At 40.9% G+C, this 20,783-nt stretch overlaps 1 protein-coding gene across 2 annotated transcripts in view; it reads right to left on the bottom strand.

Annotated features, from left to right (window-relative positions):
• The window catches only part of SELP (selectin P), a 44,565-nt gene extending 25,913 nt beyond the window's left edge, over positions 1-18,652 (bottom strand). The window contains exons 1-7 of one of the 2 annotated variants that reach the window (XM_008985058.4): positions 18,624-18,652; positions 8,368-8,458; positions 6,291-6,677; positions 2,845-2,952; positions 2,174-2,359; positions 1,452-1,637; positions 685-870 (exon numbers count right to left, since the gene is read on the bottom strand). In XM_008985058.4, the coding sequence (XP_008983306.3) occupies positions 685-870; positions 1,452-1,637; positions 2,174-2,359; positions 2,845-2,952; positions 6,291-6,677; positions 8,368-8,458; positions 18,624-18,626 (1,147 nt within the window). In that variant the 5' untranslated portion in view covers positions 18,627-18,652. The remainder of the gene's footprint in view (positions 1-684; positions 871-1,451; positions 1,638-2,173; positions 2,360-2,844; positions 2,953-6,290; positions 6,678-8,367; positions 8,459-18,623) is intronic. The other variant, XM_008985060.4, reaches the window with a different exon arrangement.
• Between the last annotated feature and the right edge of the window lie 2,131 nt (positions 18,653-20,783).

Below are 20,783 nucleotides of genomic sequence, written 5' to 3'. Positions count from 1 at the left end.
TTGGCAACAGAGTGAGACTCTATCTCAAAAAAAAAAAAAAAAATCCTCTAGTGCTTTTCTCTTACCTTATAAGCAAGAAAAGTAAACGTGTTAAGTGACTTCCCTAAAGTCTCATAGCTAATTAGTAGCAGGGTTGGGCTGTTATCTAGGTCCGGGAACTCACTAATCCATCTTAAATTTCCTATTCTCCCATTACCACTGTCTGCCTTATAAACTGAAGGTGGAAACAAGTGCACAGAATTCAGTTTGGTGGTATTATGTAATTGCTTGGGATTGTATCACACACTCTTTTTCAGTGCAGTGTTCCTTTCTTTGTCAAAGACCACCCTCAAAGACTACATGGGGAATCACTCTCTTTAGCCACTTTAGCCACTGCCCCCAACTCCCTCTCAAGTATAGGACATGGCCCTATACCTCAGATATGTCAGTAGAGCAGAAGCTCTATGCTGCGTACTTTATACATGCTATTTAATTGTATGCTTTTTATGTACTTAATCCTCACAAGCACCTTGGAATTCTTAGCTCCATTTCACAGATGAGAAAACCATGGCTCCTGGAGGTTGACCAGCTTGCTCCAGTGCAAGAACTTAGAGGAGATCACCCTGGCACTAAGAGCCCTTGGCTTCTCTACCATGGCATGACTCCTTCTTGGACAAAATGAAGGTTGCTAACAAAAAATCCTACCCTCACAGGCTGGCAAGGGTGCAGACCACTGTCCAGGGCCAATGCAGTGGAGCCTGTCCAAGCCCCTCACTCTGTAGCCAGGTTGGCACTCAAATTTACAGCTGGAGCCATATGCAAAAGCAGCAAGTGGATGAACACAGTCCATGGTCCCTTCGCTGGGGGCTTCCAGGTGCTGACACTGCGTAGCTGGAGAGAATAACCAAGGATAAAGAGAAAGCTACTGAGGAAGGAGAAAGCCACAGATGGAGAGCAATAGGGGAACCACCTCTCAAATGGAGGTGAAGCTAGCAAGATGTAAAGGTCAAGAGACACTAATGATGTTTGTCCAGACTTGGGGTTACCAGTTCCCAGGGTGACCTGAGTCTGTTAGAAACATAGATTCCTCCAAGCTGTGTTCTTTTTTTTTAAATTGCATTTTAGGTTTTGGGGTGTTCTTAATGTCCTCTCTTCCCTATACTTCTATAAACCTGTCCCAATCGGTCTTCTAGTGTCCACTTATAGATGTAGAGGCTACCCTTTCTGATCTTATGTGGAAATTATGAATGAGGCCATTCTGAAACTGCCTGTCGGTTGTGAGTTTTGTGAAAGAAAGGAATTTTTTTCTTTTCTTATCTCAGATATACCCAATCTAGCTAAATGGCGGGTAGAAAGAGAATTAAATTTTGGCAATGCAGGCCAGCTTCTCCATAAGCTGGTCAGTTTCATCTCTGTGCTAAGTAAGGACTGGATGCAATGGATATTATATATCTCAACTACCTGAAACTCACCTTTACACACTGGGGGTGGGGCTGTCCATACCCCTGAGGCTGTGCATTGCACCACTTCTGGTCCAACTAATGCAAATCCCTCTTCACAACCAAAGCTGCAGCTAGACTGATGCTGGAATTCTTTTGCAGAATGAAGGCAGGTCATGTTTCCTCGTTCAGGAATCTTCAGGGGTGGACACTGGACAGCTAAAAACAACCACAGAATAATAGTGTGAGTCCTTGGACAACTTTTGTCCAGCACCTTGGAAGCCTTCAAATTCTACACCTTCCAAAGTGGCAGTTTACACCTTCCCGAAGTGGCAGGCAGGGTGATGCACTAGAATGGTTAAATAGTATTTTCAATAGCGGTTTGGAAGGATCCAAACACCCTCATTTTCCATTTAGAGAAGTTAGGTAAAATGATCAAATTCATAATACTTAACCTCTAAGTCCTCAACATTGTACTCTGTTTACTTTATAATTAACAAAGGAAAAGGGGGTCCCTTTGTAATGTTTTTGCCTGCAAATCAACAATTAAACTGACTAAGTTACTGTACCCATGAAACAATGCCATGATAATTGAGATTAGCATTACTCTGGTTGACAGCAGGGAAAACCAGAATTTTCCATCTAACATAATGGCCATTATTTCTCACATTTTTAAATAGAGAAAGCTCATTCCATCCTCTTCTCCCTGAAAATTCTGGTTGTCAGTGAGGATGAAAAGAAGAAGGTCTACATACCTAAACACTGGGGGGGCTTATTTGTCCATGTTCCGGTAGCCAAGCATTCCAGCTTGCTGGGCCCGTTTACTCGGTACCCTTCCGTGCAGTGGAAGCTGCACTGTGAGTTAAAAGAGAAGTTTCCCAGAGGGTGGCTGCAGTTCATGACCACGTGTTGAGGAAGCTCAGGTTCTCCACACTCTCTCACTGCAGGAGACAAAATCGTGATTTTTATTTTCAGTGTAAAATTGACAGCAATGTCAGGTTTGCTGAAAGCTGTAACTATTTTTGTAACCCTCTGAACTCTAATTTTCTAAACATCGAACCCAAGCTATCCATCTCTATTTGGTCTCTTTGTATTGGCAGCATCTTGGTAAATAGTCATTCTTTCACAAGCTTTTATTTCAAACAAGTAAACTTAGCATGAAAGTGTTCTATTAGTTTCGCTTACTTTTCCTCTTCCTTTCCCTTTTCTTTTTTGAAATGTATGAGTCAATGTTTTCTCCCAAGAATAAAATGTTTTAACTTAGAGTATGTGTCTAGGGACACTGACTGGAGGAGACAGATGATGCGGGGGGGGGGGGGGGGGTTGCCATCCTATTCTCACTGGACAGCTTCAACATGATTTATTTACTTCTTGGCATCATCTCTAGCATAAAACCAAAATAATATCAACAAAATAGAAGCCTCACCATATTCACATTCTGGCCCATAGAATCCAGGGTAACAGGAGCAGGTGTAGTTCCCGATGGTCTCGAGGCACTCTCCCTGTTTGCTGCAAGACATGTCCTGGCAGGAAGCTGCACAGATATGGAGGATCAGAGCCATGGACATTGACAGATGTGAAGAAAGGCTGAATTCTCATTTGACCACAGACTCATCCTCTCTCAGGTAGGACCGAGCTAGCCAGACAAACAGAGAACCACAGTGTCTTCTAGAAAGCCAACCTGTTCCCTATGAAGAGCATTGTAGGGGCCAGCTGGAGTATTACATGGCTCCCATTTCATACTGCATTTAGTGTTTCCAAAGGAAGGTACTGCTGTGTGTGGACACAGAGGGACAAATGGAGCCACTGACAGATGTGTGGACAGAGAAACTCTATGCGGTACAAAATAGGTTGTGGTTTTCAAACCAAGCATTATTTTATTATGGAAGCTCCAGTGTCACGCATTACAACATGGAGGTTAGGAACCAGACATGGGGCATGGGGTCACACAGGTATGATCTGAATCCTGGCTCTGCTGCCTACTTGCAGCAAATTTGACTGTGGTCAAATGAGAAGTAACCTTAGGCAAGTTAATTCCGAGCTCAGCTTGTCCGGTGTTAGGGCCCAAACCTTTTCACCTTTCATTGGCTTCAAATCTATGGCCAGAATCATACAGCGGAGAAGCAGAGGAGCCAAATGAGATATTTAAGACCTACTCATGGTAAAAGAATGAACAATTTTACAAGGTGATATTTCACGAGTCTAAATACACCAGACTAAGATAATGCTGACCATGGCTGCTGACCTGCTACATCCTCCTCACCAAGGCAGTGCCGCTTTGGTGATAAAGTAGAGAAGGGCCAGGGTGCCTTCCTGCATGAAAGTATTTAAGGCATATGCGCTTGGCAAGAATTAGTATTAGAATTGATACTTTGAAAGCACTGAGAATGTTGTTATTAATGAGGTCACTGTTGGGGGCAAGGTCTGTGGTTGAACTATTTTCTGCCTTAAGCCCTGTCCACATGCTGGTTCACTTGGAAGTATGTTACAAAAGGATATCCAAATGTCATGTGAATATGCTGTGCTAGATGATCTCAATGTTTCCTCTCAATTCTGATATACTGAAATTCTATAAACCGTGCAAGCTTCTGTAGGAAGGAGTTTCTGTGGCAGCCAGTGAATTTGGTGAAGCTGCGCAGAGACATTGGGAAGGGTTCAAATAAAGAGAAGGTGTAGGAGGCAATAGCAGCTACATAGATACAGGTTTGGTCCATATCCTATTCACCTTGCTCCCTGACCTTAACCCCACCAATGCCTTAATGCCTTGCAGTAGCAATACCTGCCTGCCCTATGTTCTTGGAGAGTACAAATGTTTCCCCAATTATAGCTTCCTTGGGATCTCAGAACTCTAGGGAAAAAAAGAGACAATGTTCTTCATTCTATCCTATTTCAGTGTTTCCTGAATAGACAGGTTAGCAATTTGTTGGTTCCTTTGGATCTCCAAGGAGAAGATGGTTTATTCATGATGACTCAATGAATAAATCTTTTTTGATAGCCTGGTCTGAGGTCTAATAAATCCTGAAATGTGGAGAACTGTTCAACAATCAAACTTAATTTCTTATTACAGTATACCTATCTATTTCTCATCTCCCACAGATAATTGATGCTTCCCTGTATCCTTTACATCTTAGATGGCAAAATGACAATCAATGGTAGTGGCTGCCTAGAGTACTATGCTGGTGGAGATAAAACCCATCTGTGTTCACGTGAAGTTGTATTACTTAGTGATGTGTACCATTATTGTGGGTTAGAGGAGTGGCATCATTTATGACAGTAATTTTCAATCTTTTTTCTATCTTGCAATTTTTTGGTAAGATTATTGAGGAAGACTGTCTTGCAGAAATATGTCTGGAAGGTTGGGTGAGAAGGGGAAGTAGTGGCATATTGAAACAACAACTAGTGGCAGTTAAGGTAATCTGATAGGAGAGAATTCTAGGAAGGCATAGCCCAGAAAGGGTAGAGAGCTGACTGCGAGAGCAGTAGGATAATCTAATATCCCGATAATGTCCATCCTGGTCCAGGAATATATGGTTATTTATTTATTTATTTATAAATGCATTATTTATAAAATAGATCTGATTATATGACAATGCATGCATGGATATGTTTTCCCTCAGCTAGGAGGCTTGGGGAGTAGAGGGAAAATGTAGGCTTACTCTACGCTATGTATTCAGTACCATCCATGTACTGTTGAGGGCTGCTTCTGAGGGAGAGGTGTTTAAAATCTAAAGAATTCAGAAAATGTATGGCAGATGATTTACCAAAGAAGCTTCAGAGTACTTAGAAGCTTCCTGCTCAGGGCAGTCCATACCATCCTTAGGCACAGTGTTCATGTGCTGTGAAGGACAGGACAGGCCCCTCCAGACAGGGAAGCAACATCAGAAAGAAGGAATCAGCTCTGACACTAGGGTCATGACTAGAGGAAGACCAAGCTTTCGTGAATGTCTACTTACTCTGGAACTGGGAAAGTTGAGAATTAAAATACACTCAAAGTATTTCACCTTCAATTACTTCTTCCCATTTCCTGCCCAGCCCCTACCACCACTCTCCCACCAAAGTTCAGTGGATCTAAAGATATATTGTTGTTGAAGAGAAACTAAAGCATTTACAATCCTTAGTTATAATCTCAAATTGTCTATAAAAATGTAGAGCAAAGAATGTGGTAGTTTGTATGTCTAAAAAACAAACTTTGGAATCAACATGAATTTGAAACTGGCTCCACCATCAACTAGCTTAGAACCCTGGGCAGATGACTTAATAGCTCTGAGCCTTTCCCTCATCAGCAAAATAAGAGTAATAGAAAAACTTGATTGCTGGAGTTGTCATGAGGACTGAAGGTGACTAATATTAAATGAACAAGTGGCACATGAACTAACACAATGCCTAGAGCATATTGACATTCAGTAGGTATTAGTCGCAGCTGTGTCACCGAGGGGCCGGGCTAAATTTTCTTCCAATTTATACTCTCTGTTATACAAAGCACAGGGGTGAACAAAGCTCTAGACCTAAAATTTGGGAGACAGGTTTCTGGTCCTCACTTTGCTTCTGTCCTCCTCCACGGCCTTGAGAAACTGAAACCTTGTGCGTGTCCTTTTCATCAGTTATAAGATGAGACAGGTGAGCTGGATGATATTAAAATTTCCCCCTAGTTTTAAGTAGCCAGTTTTCTCTAATTCTGATCTTACATTCTTCAAGGTGCTCAGTAATGCTGATTGACTAACAGTTTACCCCTTGATTTCAGGTCCTGCATTTGTACCTTTGTGTTGACTCGGTGGTTACATTGGCCAACCAGAGAAGGTTGGCTAAAGTAACCAGAGAAGGTTCTGTTTTTCATTTTTAAACAGAAATGTTTCAAAGTAGAGAAGGCCCTACCCGTATAACATAATGCGCGCTTTTTCTTCAAGCAATGCTCATCATTCCACTTGCCAGGGGCTGACGGACTCTTGATGTAGATCTCCACGCAGTCCTCGTTGTTCCTTTTGTTGTTAGGCTCATTAACAGCCCAGTTCTCAGCCTCGTCAGTGAGAGCCTTTTTGGTTCCCACCCAGGTCCATGTCTTATTGCTCTTTCGGATCCCAATCCAGTAATAGGAGCTGTAATACGGTAGGACCTCATTGAGGTAAGCAATTTCATTTTTATTCTGAATGGCCACTAAGTCTGTGTAGCGATTCTGGCAATATTTACGGGAAATATTCCATGAGTATGCTTTTGTGCTGTAATGATAGGTCCACGCTGCCACTTCTTTCTGGTTTGTTAGTTCTAGAGTAAAGGAGAGGGAGTGCCGGGTTAGCAACCTTTACCAAAAGGAGGTGATCCCAAGCATGCTTCTGCATAGTCAGGTGAGTTTCTGACCAGAAGATGAATACCAAAACTCGACTAGTTTATATCTAATGTAGCTGTTTGAAGGAAAAGGGGTGGTTTCCACCTTTCAGTTAAAAGTGTACATGAAGTCGCAGGAAAATATCATCTTGTAAGTATCCTTGATGTTAAAGATTTGGAATCATAAGACATGAGAGTTGGGAGGTACCCTGGAAGTCATCTAATTCACTCCTCTTTTTGTTTTTTAAATAAAAGAAGGAGACATTTTAAGTCATTTGCCCAAGCTCAGATTAAATGACATAAAAATGTCTTAAGGGCAGGCTCTACCTCTTCACATGGAAAATAATATGCTTTATGATCTGGAGCCTAACAGTTGGTTCAGCCTCATCGCCCACCATATTTCAAAACAGAATTCCTCTGTCCTTGAATTTGCACATGCCCTTCCCACTGTCCTGGCTGTCCTCTCCTCTTATGTCTGGTAGACTTTACTCCCCCTATTCTCCATGGCTTTCCCAGGTGGACCCTGTGTTCCTTCCTCCAGGCAGCACCTCTTCCCTGTCTGCATTGCCCTCATTATCATGTATGGTAATGTGTTTCTTTGATACAGTCTACTTCTGCCAGGTTGTAAATCTCTGATGGTGTTTTCTTTTTAGCTTTGGATCTTTAGCACAGAGCCTAGAGTTTAGCACTTAATAGACCTTCAATTAATGCTTGTGGAATGAGTGAAACACAGCAGGTTTATGGCAGAGCCAAGGTGGGAAATCAGATACGCTGATCTGCAATCTTACACTCATTCCATTTCTCTTGGCTATTTCTCTTTCATTAACCTCTGCTTTCTCCGTGTCTGCATACTCACTTATTAAGCGAGGGCTCAGAACAGCCCTTCTCTACAAGTGTTTACGATACCAAATGAAATAAAGAATGTGTCCTTCAAAAGTATAAAGGTACTACGTACTGCTATCATAGCCTGTGGGAGTTCACCCGGGGCAGGAGGGCCAGTTCCCACATGAAGAGGTGTACAAAGCAAGCAATCAGGCCTGGAAATGGGCTTCTTTCCTGTTTATTTAAAGGCTTGTTTCTACTCAACTCTCTCCTCCGCTGCCTGCATGAGGATTAGTCACACTTGTACGTCCCTTGCTGAGATTTCCAGGGCATTGTTTTGCCTTAAAGACTTTATTCTGATACAGCCAGGGCTGCATTATGATTCATAGACTTTAGGCAACTTTGCCTATGTAGGCTTTTTCCTCCATGCTAACATATTCAAAATTCTATTTTGCAACTGCACTGGTAAGAAGATGAATGTATCACTATATATTAAAGTATTTTTTTGACTTCAAAGAAAATAATTATAAAAGAAATTCAGACATGTTTGTGGGTCCCTAAAAATTTTGTGGGTCGTATTTACTGTGCCTAATGGATAAATTGGTCCCAGATGTATCATTTTAAGTTCTTTCCTATGCACTTTCTATCAATATTACAGTGTTAGGTACATTTTTCTTCCAATAATCTGGACTTGGACAGTTTTCCCATGCCTCAAACCAGCTGGCTACAGTCCTTAAAGTCCTTGCACATAGCTCTGGGCTGTACCCTAATTCCTTAGGGCTAAGTGAAAACTTAGCATTAAGTTTACCAGAGATCAGGGCACTGAAGCAAAGGAGCTGCGCAATTCCAAAGACCACTCTCAGGGATCTCTGGTACAAGATGGCTTTTTGGCAGCTGGCCTGAAACAAGAAGAGAATACATTCTTTTAGCATCCATATGCCACCAACGTGGCCAAAAATAATTCTCGTTAATAATCATTTGGCTGAAGTACAACTGTGCCAATTTTCATTGGACGGGCAGTTCAAGCCCTCTGCTTCCTTCTTGCTTCTCATTGCCCTGCTCCTAAGTTCTACGCTGGATGAACACTGTAGCAAGGCTGGTGACAGCGTTCATTTCTCCATCCGTTCAACAAATATTTGTTGAGTACTTTGCACCACCAATATTTTTATTTGAAGATACGTTTTAATGTGTATGGAAGAAAGCTAAACACATTAACATGGCTGTCATTATTATTATAAAACAATATCTTTTTAAAAAGTGGTATGTCATACACAAGAATAATAGGAAGTCACATGACAACTTCCTGACCCACATAAATATTGTCTAACCTATACTTGGAGGTGCAGAGCATTAACTAATTGTGTTACACTATGCCGTCTATTTTGTATTATTGATCTATGTTTTATCTTCTTGCTTTTTCATTTCTACATACATCTACAATACTGTTCAATGTTTAATGTACATATGTGTGTATATGTTTAATATTTCTTGATATATGCAGTAAACTTATTCCCCTTGGATCTATAGTAACTATTATTTCTCATGAACCCTCTTCTGTTGGGATTTCATCAAATCTATGAACATTTTAAAAATGTTTTTGGGGCCAGGTGCTGTGGCTCACACCTCTAATCCCAGCACTTTGGGAGGCTGAAGCAGGCAGATCACGAGGTCAGGATTTCGAGACCAGCCTGGCCAACATAATGAAGCCCTGTCTCTACTAAAAATAAAAATAAAAATAATTATCTGGGTGTGGTGGCACATGCCTGTAGTCCCGTCTACTTGAGAGGCTGAGGTAAGAGAATCGCTTGAACCCAAGGCAGAGGTTGCAGTGAATGGAGATGGCACCACTGCACTCCAGCCTGGGCAACAGTGTGAGACTCTGTCTCAAAAAAAAAATGTTTTTGGATAACTAAGTTCTAGTGATGCTCATCTTGTCCAACTTATTCATGTTGTACATGAAAATACTGAAGCTTGGAGCATCTAATTAACATATTCAGAATGACAGTAGCAGAGCCTGACTTTGAAATAAGAGCTCTTTTCACTTTACCTTTTTTTTTCTTCTTACATTCATTAACCTCCAGGCTTCTAAATCCGTGCTGCATTGCTGTTGTGGATAATAGAGCATGCGACATCACCAAGCCTAGCTGCTACATCGGTTCCCCTCCAAAGCCACTCCAACATTACCACCAACATAAAAACAGTGCATTTGCTATGCATTTGTAGCTTTGTCACTATTCTAGCCAGACTGCTACCGAAAACCTCTCCTGTATAGAAATCGCAGATTGCCACAGACCAAAATGTGGCAATCTGGTGTGGGGTTATGTGTGTGTTTGTATGTCATGCCCCAGGATGGATGAAGTAGGGTGCATCGGATGGTGTGGAGTTGTGTGTCACACCCCAGTGATGCATGATGTAGGGTGCATGGGACAGTGTGGGGTTGTGTATGTTCATGTGTCACATCGTGGTGATGGATGATGTAGGGTGCGTGGGACAGTGTGGAGTTGTGTGTGTGTGTGTGTGTGTGTGTGATGAACCAATGATGGATGATGTAGGGTGCATGGGACGGTGTGGAGTTGTGTGTGTGTGTGTGTGTGTGTGTGTGTGTGTGATGAACCAGTGATGGATGATGTAGGGTGCATGGGACGGTGTGGAGTTGTGTGTGTGTGTGTGTGTGTGTGTGTGTGTGTGTGATACCCCACTGATGGATGATGTAGGGTACATAGGACAGTGTGGGCTTGTGTATGTTCATGTGTCACATCCTGGTGATGGACGATGTAGGGTGCGTGGGATGGTGTGGAGTTGTGTGTGTGTTCTTTTGTCATGCCCCAGTGATGGATGATGTAGAGTTTATCAGATGGTATGGAGGGGTATGTGTGTGTGTGTGTGTGTGTGATGCCCCAGTGACGGATGATGTAGGGTGCATGGGATGGTGTGGCGTTGTGTGTGTGTTCATATGTCACATCCCAGGGATGGATGATGTAGGGTGCAAGGGATGGTTTGGAGTGTGTGTGTGCATGTGTTCATGCACTATTGACTACAACCTGACCAGATACCAGGGAGAACTGAGCTCAAACCAGTTGATGTGTCCCAGAGAGTGGAGTTATCTTATAAGCCTAGAACTTTTCATCTAGGAGCTTCTGAATATTGGCTATGATAAGTAGGCCTATTTTGCATTTTTATAAGCTGTTAATCTCTTTGGGACCTCTTAGAATATCATAACGTTATGATTTATGGTGCTGTTTATTTGCACAGGAAGTAGGGTGATAGACAATCCCTTAGTGCGAACTTAATGCCGCTACTTTCTCTGAATTGTATTGTGTCACAAGCTGTTCTTACTACCACCTTTCACAATGTGCTGTTCCAAATACTGAAGCAAAAATCTTCAACCCAGGATAAGGCTGGCTTCCCAAGGGATTCACAAGCAAAGAGAGTGTTAATTAAATCTAAATTCAGATTCTCAACTTTCACATATATACTTTCCTAAAAGCAATCTGCCTAAAATACACCTTTCTCCCACTTTACGAGAAAAAAATTATACCTTTCACTAATCTCTTATGTATTCTAGGGCTTTGCCCTTGGATATGAATACATTCATATGACAGAAATGATTCAAAATACTGGTATAGCTATTAAGAATTGAATGCTTTAAATGATATTGCAGCAAATCCTTTTTCAAGTCTGGTGATTTCCACTGATTTCCTTTCATCAGCTTTGAGGGAGCACTCAATTGTCAGCTTTGACTACATTTCGATAGTAAATCACTATATAACTTGGAAGGACTTCAAGGAATTGAGACATTGCTGTAATAAAACTTCTAATTCAATTTACTTATTCATACGAAGTTTCTCCATGTTTAAATCCTTGAAAATAAAATATAGGAATAATATTGATGCTGAACATGTCTAATTTTGTTGATAAATAATATTCATTCATGGATACATGAACAAATAGGGAGAAAGCTCCTCCTGTCTTAGAGATGAGTTTTCAATAGCAATTTAAATATAAAGGTTTAAGTTACTTATCAAAACTCATAGTATATTTACCTTCGTTTATTTAAGTGTGTACTAAAAGTAGTTGTCACACTAACTCAATCAGAAAGAAAAACATTTTAACACATAGAGACTTACGGTTTTAGAAAAGTAAAATTTTATATTACATTTTTATTTTGCAAAGAAGTATAATAATCAAGAAAATACTTTAATCTTAAAATGTATTGTCTTAGTTCAAAATACTATAGAAGTAGGGTAGAAATAAGTATTAAAAGAGAGAAAGTGAATAATATAAAATTTATTATTATTAAGAGCTTGCTTGTGGTCTTTTAAGTGATGAGGATTGCAGATGATGCTAGTTACTTTATTCCCTTGGAAAAACGTTAAGAAATTATGTAACAACTTTATTTTTAAAGCCTAATTTTTGTAATACATTAGAAAATCCAATCTTTTTTTGCTTTTAAAATTTAGGATAAAAAAATTTTAGCTTTCCATTTCAAAAGATATAAGAGGTAACATAGCGTTCAGGATATTTTTGGAGTGATAGGAACAAAAGCATTGCTGCTGAAGAGCACAACTATGTAGCCTTCATCAAGGGAACCCCAATCCTTGCCTTTGAACCTGTGCTCTATTTCTACTCAGGCAGATTGGAGGAAGAGTGCAACGATTTTAAATTTTATGGTACTTTTCCCGTGGAAGTGGTTTTCTTCCTGCACAGAGTATCTCTAGGGGTTTCTCTGGCTTTGGGCCCAGCTCACAAGGGTGTGTCGGGGAGTGAGTAGGTGAGGCTTTGGCCTCCCATCACAGTGGTCAACTCTACCCACTGTTTCCCATTTTGACTTGTTTGTTTAAACTTTTAAATAAGATTTGGCTTAAACAAAATTTCCAAAAAGAGATGTTTTCCATTTTAACCTGTTTGTTTATTTAAACTTTTAAATAAGATTTCTCGTAAGGAAAATTTCCTCACCAACTCTAGCACACGAGACAAAACAGAGAAAGTGAGATAACTGGTTTTCAACACTTGAAGGTTTTAGAGGACTGGTACAGTGCTTTTGATGAAGGCATATAACATCTAATGAAAATGCAAGTCAATGTGCATCCCTGCTTTAACCTGACATACTTTTCTGTTTCTTTTCATCACCAATACCAAGAGTCACCTCTTACAGGTTATTTGAGAGCGATAGGAGACCATAAAGGTCACTTCCAAGCCAACTCAGCATTTATCTGGTGTTCTGCAGTAGGTCTTTCAGACCATGAATGCCTAAGATGGGGCAGCCACTACTCCCCACCACTGAGACTCAATGGGTATAAATGATTTGCCCAAGCTTGCCCACCTGAATGTGCATAGGGTTAGCCCAGTAATTCTTATTCTTCCAGGGCTTATGAAATTTGAAAATCTGTTAAAAGCCATGGTCTTTTATCCATGTTTTAACAAGTCAAACTGGGAAACAGTGGGTACAGTTGACCACTGGGATGGGAGGCCAAAGCCTCATCTGATAAAAGACTTCTTCAAAACAAATGCATACTTGCAGTATTTTAGATAATCTCAGATGGTTCACGACCTAAGTCTGTTCATGTTTAATGGAGCCCAAGTTCAAATCTCTGTGTTAACTGTAAGAATTTTGTGTGGAGGTATGGAGAATGGATGATGCTTTAAAAATCTTCTTTGAGTAACAATTTTCCTCTGAAACCTGCCTGGGGTGGCCAAGCCTCACACCTGCTCCTACTCTGCATTATAGTCTTCAAGATGCTGCTGGATGTAGGATGCTAAAGAGTTAAGGACTCTGTCCTGTGTTACTAAGCAAGTTAAGTGCTAAAACAAGAGGAAATTTATTCCTCTCTAGAAGCATGCGCATGCTCTGCTGGTCTTTAATGTTCTCTGGAAGCCTGGTTCATCTGGAAGTTGCTGGGAAGGAGTCTGAGACTAGGTCATTAGAATAACATTCTGTGCCTGTATAAGCCTTCATTAAGCACCATAATTATCTTTAATTTTACTTTTTAAAGAAGTAGGCTGGGTACAGTGGCTCATGCCTGTAATCCCAGAGCTTTGGGAGGCTGAGGTGGGCAGATTATTTGAGGTCAGGAGTTTGAGACCAGCCTGGCCAATGTGGTAAAACCCTGTCTCTACTTAAAATACAAAAATTAGCCAGGTATGGTGGTGTATGTCTATAGTCCCAGCTACTTGGGAGGCTGAGGCAGGAGAATGGCTTGAACCCAGGAGGCGGAGGTTGCAGTGAGCCGAGATTATACCACTGCACTCCAGCCTTGGTGACAGAATACGACTCTTTCTCAAAAAAAATTAAAAAACAAACAAAAAAACCAATAATGATTTCAGGGTGACGAGAGAATCAGAGAGAAAGTGGAAGGAGTAAATGTATTGCTTTGACCTAACTTTTCACAGAAGGAGGTACCAGAGGCTAGTAGGTGTCCCATAGCTTGCCATGTTCCAGGTGGCTTACCAAGTTAGCAAGAATAGTGCCACAGCAAGGAGATCCTGTTCTCCTTGCCTACATTGTAGACCACAACTTTGTGCTTTTAGAAAGGCAAAATCAATGTCCCTCCCTTGACCCTTTGTCCTCCTGCCCACATCTGCCTGATTTCTCTCCTTCCTCTATAGCTAAACTTTCTTAACTTCCTTGCCTCCCTTTTACTCTCCAGCCCACTGCCCCACACCCCATCAAAGTGTCCTGCAAACTTCTTTGCTGACATCCTTATTATCAAACCAAATGAAGACTTTCCACCCTTATCTTCCTTGACCTTTCTGTAGCAATAAATACCACTGACTACTTCTTTTTGCCTAAAATGCTTCCCTTAGCTCTTCTGTTGTTCTTATGCTCTAATGTTTGAGAAACTTTCTGAGTCTTCCTCTGAATCTACCTCAATCCTCTGCCTTCCCTTGCAGGGGTAAGGGTTTCTCTAGGTTCCCACCTCCATGACCCTATTCTCTTCTCATTCTTCTGCTTTACTGGGCTTCCTTGTGGTCATCTGTTTCCAATGTCCTCTAATCAGCATCTCCATTTCTGAATATTCTCTTGAGCAGGAGGTCCACAACTTAAATGCACAACAAACATGTGAGCATACAGCTGGAGGAAGCTATTGACAGAAGCTTCTCAAGGTTGAGGACTATGACTTACTCAGGTCTAAATCCCCAGTCATGGATGGGCACATACTCAATGTTTAATAAACATTCTATGGATAAGTGGATGAATGAATAATGGCAGAGGAATAACTGAAAGTAAGATAAAAATATGCTATATAGGGAAATTTGGGGAAAATACATGATAATTATAACTGCGTTCATTATTTTTACAGTAGTGATAATACCTAAGTGAACAAATGAATAGAATGGTGGAAGCGAACACAATTCTAGTCCTCATAAAATGCACATCCTATTGGCAGAGATGGCAATGAAAAAAACGCTAGGAACTACACAGCAGTACTAAACAAATAAACATGAAAAATGTTAATGGAATATAGCCATAAGTGCTAGGGAGGGAAGGAAAGTTATGTGATAGAATGACTGTGCCACTGTGTTGGTCAGGAACGTCAGGGAAGACCTCTTTAATGAGATAATGCTTAAGTGGAGACAAGAATGGCCACAAGAAACCAGCCAGTGAGAAGCAGGAAGAAGAGCATTAAAGGAAGAAGAAAAAGCTATTTCAGAGTCCTTAAAGTGGAAGCAAAGTGCAGTGTGTTCAAAGAACAGGAAGACATTAGTGTGGCCAGAATGGAAATAGTAATGGAGAGAAAAATATGAGATGGGGGTAGTGACTGATCACATCGGGCTTTGGGATCCAAAACAAAGGATGAGATTTTATTCTAAGTGCAATAATAAGCCAACAGAGGTGGAGTGTGGTGGCTCATGCCTGTAATCCCAGCATTTTGTGAAGCCAAGGCAGGCAGATCACTTGAGGTCAGGAGTTCAAGACCAGCCTGGCCAAAATGGTGAAACACCATCTCCACTAAAACTACAAAAATTAGCCAGGTGTGGTGGTGCATATCTGTAATCCCAGCTACTCAGGAGGCTGAGACAGGAAAATTGCTTAAACAGAGGTTGCAGTAAGTTAAGATGGCATTACTGCACTCCAGCCTGTTGAAGATTGGGAGGTCCTAGAGGTTAATTGAAAAGGTAGTTTGAGACCAGATCTTGTGGGTCACAAATACCAGTTGGCAGAAGGGATCTAATTGCAGGGTTCTGAACAGAGAAGCACCATGAACACATGTTCTTAATGGTAGTATGATTTTTGCATGGGGCTGGGAGACAGGGTCTTGCTCTGTCACCGAGGCTGAAGTGCAGTAGCATGATCTCAGTTCACTGAAACCTCCACCTCCTGGGCTTAAGTGATCCTCCCACCTCAACCTCCTGAGTAGCTGGGACTACAGGCATGCACCACCACACCCAGCTAATTTTTTGTATAGATAAATTCTCACTATATTGCCCAGGATGTCCTGGAGCTCCTGGGCTCAAGTAATCCTCCTTCCTCCTTAGTTGGCTCCCAAAATGCTGAGAGATTTTGGTATGAAAGTGGCGTGGTTTTTTTTTTTTAATCAGAATCTGGGAGATTGAACTGCAAAAGAGGTTATTTCAGTGGTCCCAGTGGGAGTTAAAGAGGAACTGGTTTGGTCTGGCATCAATGGGAATGCAAATGGGGGAGGTAAATATGAGAGTCGTTGAGGATGCAGAACTATGCAACTTGTTGGTAGCAAAGCCCAGGTGTTACAAGCTATTACAGCTCGTACATTAGTTCCCTTATGTTTCTGGATGGTGGTGGTGGTAATGGTGTGGGACAGATATTAGCAGCCCAGCTTAAGGGTGAGAAAGAAAATACAGTGAGAAAAGGGGTTGCCTCTAAGCCAAAGAGCAAATTATGAATGTAGACAGAAAGAGACCCGGGACATCAACACTTAGAATCAAATCATATACTTAATTTAGACTACTAATTGCCATTATTTTGAGTGAAATATTAGCATTTAAAATAAAGCTCCATACTTAAATTTTTTTTAAATGTCTGTTAGGTCAGAGATTAGTTTTATCTACAAATAGAAAGGACTTGTTCTGTATTTGACTTCATAAAGTTTCTGATTTGCTTTTCAATCAGAGAGATTAGACACCTAGAAGACAATATAATGAATGCCATTTATAAAACCGTTGTGTGTCTACTCTCGAGGGTTAGGTCCAGTGTTTTTTCTAAGCACAGCTTTTTATGTAGTAAATCATTTTGATTCTTGAGGATTTGATTAATAAGCTTCTACTTAAAGATCTCTGAAGATGCATATTCTAAGAGCTGGTGGCCACCCAGGAGAGTCTGAACTATTTTAGTTGCATTTTGAAAAACAAGTAATGAAAAGAAGAGAAAGGACTGGAAGCCACAGAGCTAAAATGGTTAAAAGGTATAAATGGAAGAAAATCTAGAGCTGCTCCTTAGCCCACTAAAACTTTTTTTTTTTGAGATGAGTCTTGCTCTGTTGCCCAGGCTGGAGTGCAGCAGAACTTACACAGGTAGTGCGAGGTTTCTGAATCTTTGGGGCCAAATGTGCTCAGAGGAAAGGAAAGAGGTGTTGTCTTTGAAATACTAAAAACAATTCCAGGGCGGGAGTCTTAGCACTTCATTGTAGAGCTTAAGCCTAGTTTGAGGGTGCCAACTGAGGGGCTTCTAAACATAAAACCCAGAGGCAATAGAGAAGGGTTCTTACCCTGGATTCAACATGGAGGTCTGAGAACCTCCTGTGGTTGTCTCTAAAGGTTGGTGTTTATGTGGGTGTTTTCACTTTCATCTGGGAAAGACAAGTTGTAACTTTCATCAGAATCTCAAAGAACTCTATGATCCAATAAGTTTATACCTTTGAAATAGAGAAGGATGCCAAGGAAAGTAGAAGGGAGAGAGGAACTGCTCATTCATTTAAGTTGACCAGTTCAGAAGTATGACATGCAAAAAGATAAGACAAAAGTAATCTATATCCTTATGTCATTGTGGTTCAAACTTAGGACAGGCTCAAACTCCTTCCTCTTCTCTTTATCATACTCTTATTCCTGTTTTTCCCAACACAGAAACCCACATTACAAGTATTTGAAAAGCATGCTATAATAAAGCAAAAAAGTAGGACAAATCAGGTCTAAGCAGTACTTTTTCTGGAGTCCTACAGAAAGGTACTGAAAAACAGAAACCTGTCTGGTTCCTCCATAGCCATAGACTGCGGGATTTCAAACCCTGGGACTATATGGGATACTCTTGAAAAGTTTGGGGAAAAATTAGAAGTAGTCTAACCATGTGCATCTTATCTAGGGTAACAGTGCTGAGTTCAAAATGCCCAGCTATCCTTGGATCTTCCCTGAATCCTAAACCCCACTATTCCTAAGAATTTTCTTTTTCTTGTAACAATAATGGCTAACATTTCGCTCACTATTTGCTAGGCTCAGATCTGGATGCTTTTCAGCAAAATCTTATTCAATCCTCACAATGAAACTATTATAGAGTATTATTACTATATCCATTTTATAGAAGAAGAAACTGAGCCATTTACAAGATTGAGACTTAGGGCAGACACTATGTGAATATTCCAGATCAGTCCCAGAAGATTCATAGGCTCACAGAAAGAATTGGGAAGGATAGGGATGAGAAACTGTTCAATCGCAAGCTTGACCCAGGGCACTTGCCCAGTCTTCCATTTATCCCAGAGAGAAATGCAGTCTTGAAAATCGGGGTAACAGGTTCACCACCATCTATTCTCAGAGGGCCCCTGTAAATTCTAGTAGGAGGAACTGCAGCTGTGGAGCCAGAGGACAGGACCCAGATCTCAACATCATGTAGCGTAACAGTGCACCCTAGATAAAACACTTAGCATCTGTAAGCCACAATGCTTTACTTGTAAAATGGAAATAGCAACTTCAACTCACAAGGAAGGGTCAAAGTGGACAGCAAGTTTAAAAGTACTCACAAAATCTAATAGGCAATTCAACATAAAACTCCATGGCTATTGCTATTCCTTACCTTGTGAACCTTTACCTGTCTGACTTAGCCCCAAACCACTCCAACTCACTTCAACTGCTTCCCATGCAGACAAAAAGTAAACTCACCATCTCCTCTGTGACGCTGCTGGTTTTCTGCCTTCTGCCCAACCCAGAATTCTTATAAACTCACTGCCTCCCCTCAGTGTCAGGCTGTTTAGAAAAACAACTTCCTATTCACTTTCCAGAAATTCACCACAGCCCTTCCCATGAAGTTAGAATGTTGATAAGGCAAGAGTAACGTTGGCAGCTTAGAAATAGTGGTTGCCAAGAGGCAAGAGGTCACCCCCTTCCATGAGAGATGGTCTGGAGACAGGGGCAAAGTGAATCACTCCTGGACACCCCAGACTGAACAATGCGGGAACAGTACTCACACAAAGGTTTCCTTTGATTATAAGCCCCAATTTAAAGTCGTACATTTGGAAAACATGCTTTATATTAATCATAATGTGATTTTCCAGTGTATATTTTCCAGTTATTGTGAAATGTCAGTGAATGTTTGCTATTCCAGCAGGCTTCTGAGGGAAAGGAGCAAAAATAGTGGCAAAAAAAATTAGAAGAGGAAAAAAACACTAACGATTTTCTGGCACTTGGAGAAGTTTATCAGTAAGTTTCAAAATGACATATTGAATAGACATAGGTCATTTGAAAGGAATTCTGTTTCTTATATCAGAAATCAAAAAAGGTATAAAAATAGATACCTTTTTATTTTCTTCTTCCCATGGGGTATATAGGACCAAAAAGCTGTTGGCTTAGTGATTAAGATGGGCTGTGCTGTTAAACTGCCTGAGACCCATCCTGGCTCCACCTCTGGCTATTCACTGGGCAAATTACTTCAACTCTCTGTGCTTCTGTTTCCAAGTGTTAACTTGGCCCACAACTGATGCTCAACAAATGTTAGCACTTATTACTTTTCAGATTGATCTCAGACGGCAAAATCAAGTATCAAGTATGTAATATCAAGTCAGAAAGCCATAAGTCCAATTTATACTCTTGAAATTCTACTGCGCAGCGGTAGGTATTACTCTTCATTCACTTCACGATGGTTAGTTACAGCTTGTAAATAGGCATCTCATGGATACATTTAAAATGGAATGAAATAGAAACATTGGAAGAAAGTCTAAAGGTAAAGATGAATTAGGCTGTATGAGGCTGCATTTGCACTTTGCAATTTGGGACCAAGAAGAAGAAATTAATTATGTAGTAGAAGTAGAAAAGCTGGTGAAGGAGGTGCTGATGAAGGATGAAGGAATGACTGTAGGGGAATAAGAGAAGCTTAGAGAGAGGAAATAATGAGGAACTTCTTGGAAGCATGATGCAGGAATTCAGAGTCCAGACCCTAGAGTCAGACTGCCTGGCTCCACCACCTACCAGCTGTGTTGGGAAAGTTACTAATCTCTCTATGACTCAGTTTCCTCTTGTCCCCACCCAAATCTCATCTTGAATTGTAGCTCCCATAATTCCCCCAGGTTGTGAGAGGGATCCAGTAGGAGAGAACTGAATCATGGGGATGGTTTCCTCCATACTGCTCTTGTGATAATGAGTAAGTCTCACAAGATCTGATGGTATTCTAAGGGGAAACGCCTTTCATTTGGTTTTCATTTCTGTCTTCCCTGCTGCCATGTAAGATATGTCCAAAAGACATATCTTTCTGCCATGACTGTGAGGCCTCCCCAGCCAGGTGGAACTGTGAGTCTAGTACACCTCCTTTTATTTTTAAATGAATTACACAGTCTCTGGTATGTCTATATCAACAGTGTGAGAACAGACTAATACACTCAGCAATGTGAATAATAAGGATAATAATCACCAAACACGTAGACATGTAAAGACAATTAAATGAATTTAAACTGTTTGGAATAATACCTAGCATGCTGTAAGTGTAAATAAGTGTTGGCTCTGATTTTATAAGACTTGCCTCCCTATCTTTCTGTTCTTTCTTTTACTCACCAGCCCCTCTTTTTGGCCTTGCCTCATATGTATATATATATATGCCTCATGTAAATATATATATATATGTATGTGTATATACACACATATATTCTCAGATGGGGACAAGGAAGGGTGGTATTAGACTAATAGGTTAGGTTATTTTCTTTATTTTTTTGAGACAGGGTCTCACTCTGTGGCCCAGGCTGGCGTACAGTGGTGTAATTACTGCTTACTGCAGCCTTGACTTCCTGGGATCAAGCAATTCTCCCACCTCAGCCTCCTGAGTAGCTGGGACTA

Source organism: Callithrix jacchus, chromosome 18 (assembly GCF_049354715.1).
Source record: "Callithrix jacchus isolate 240 chromosome 18, calJac240_pri, whole genome shotgun sequence".
In the NCBI taxonomy this organism is placed as follows: domain Eukaryota; kingdom Metazoa; phylum Chordata; class Mammalia; order Primates; family Cebidae; genus Callithrix; species Callithrix jacchus.
Note: the sequence above shows the minus strand (reverse complement) of the source record. Positions and strands in the feature narration are given on the sequence as shown.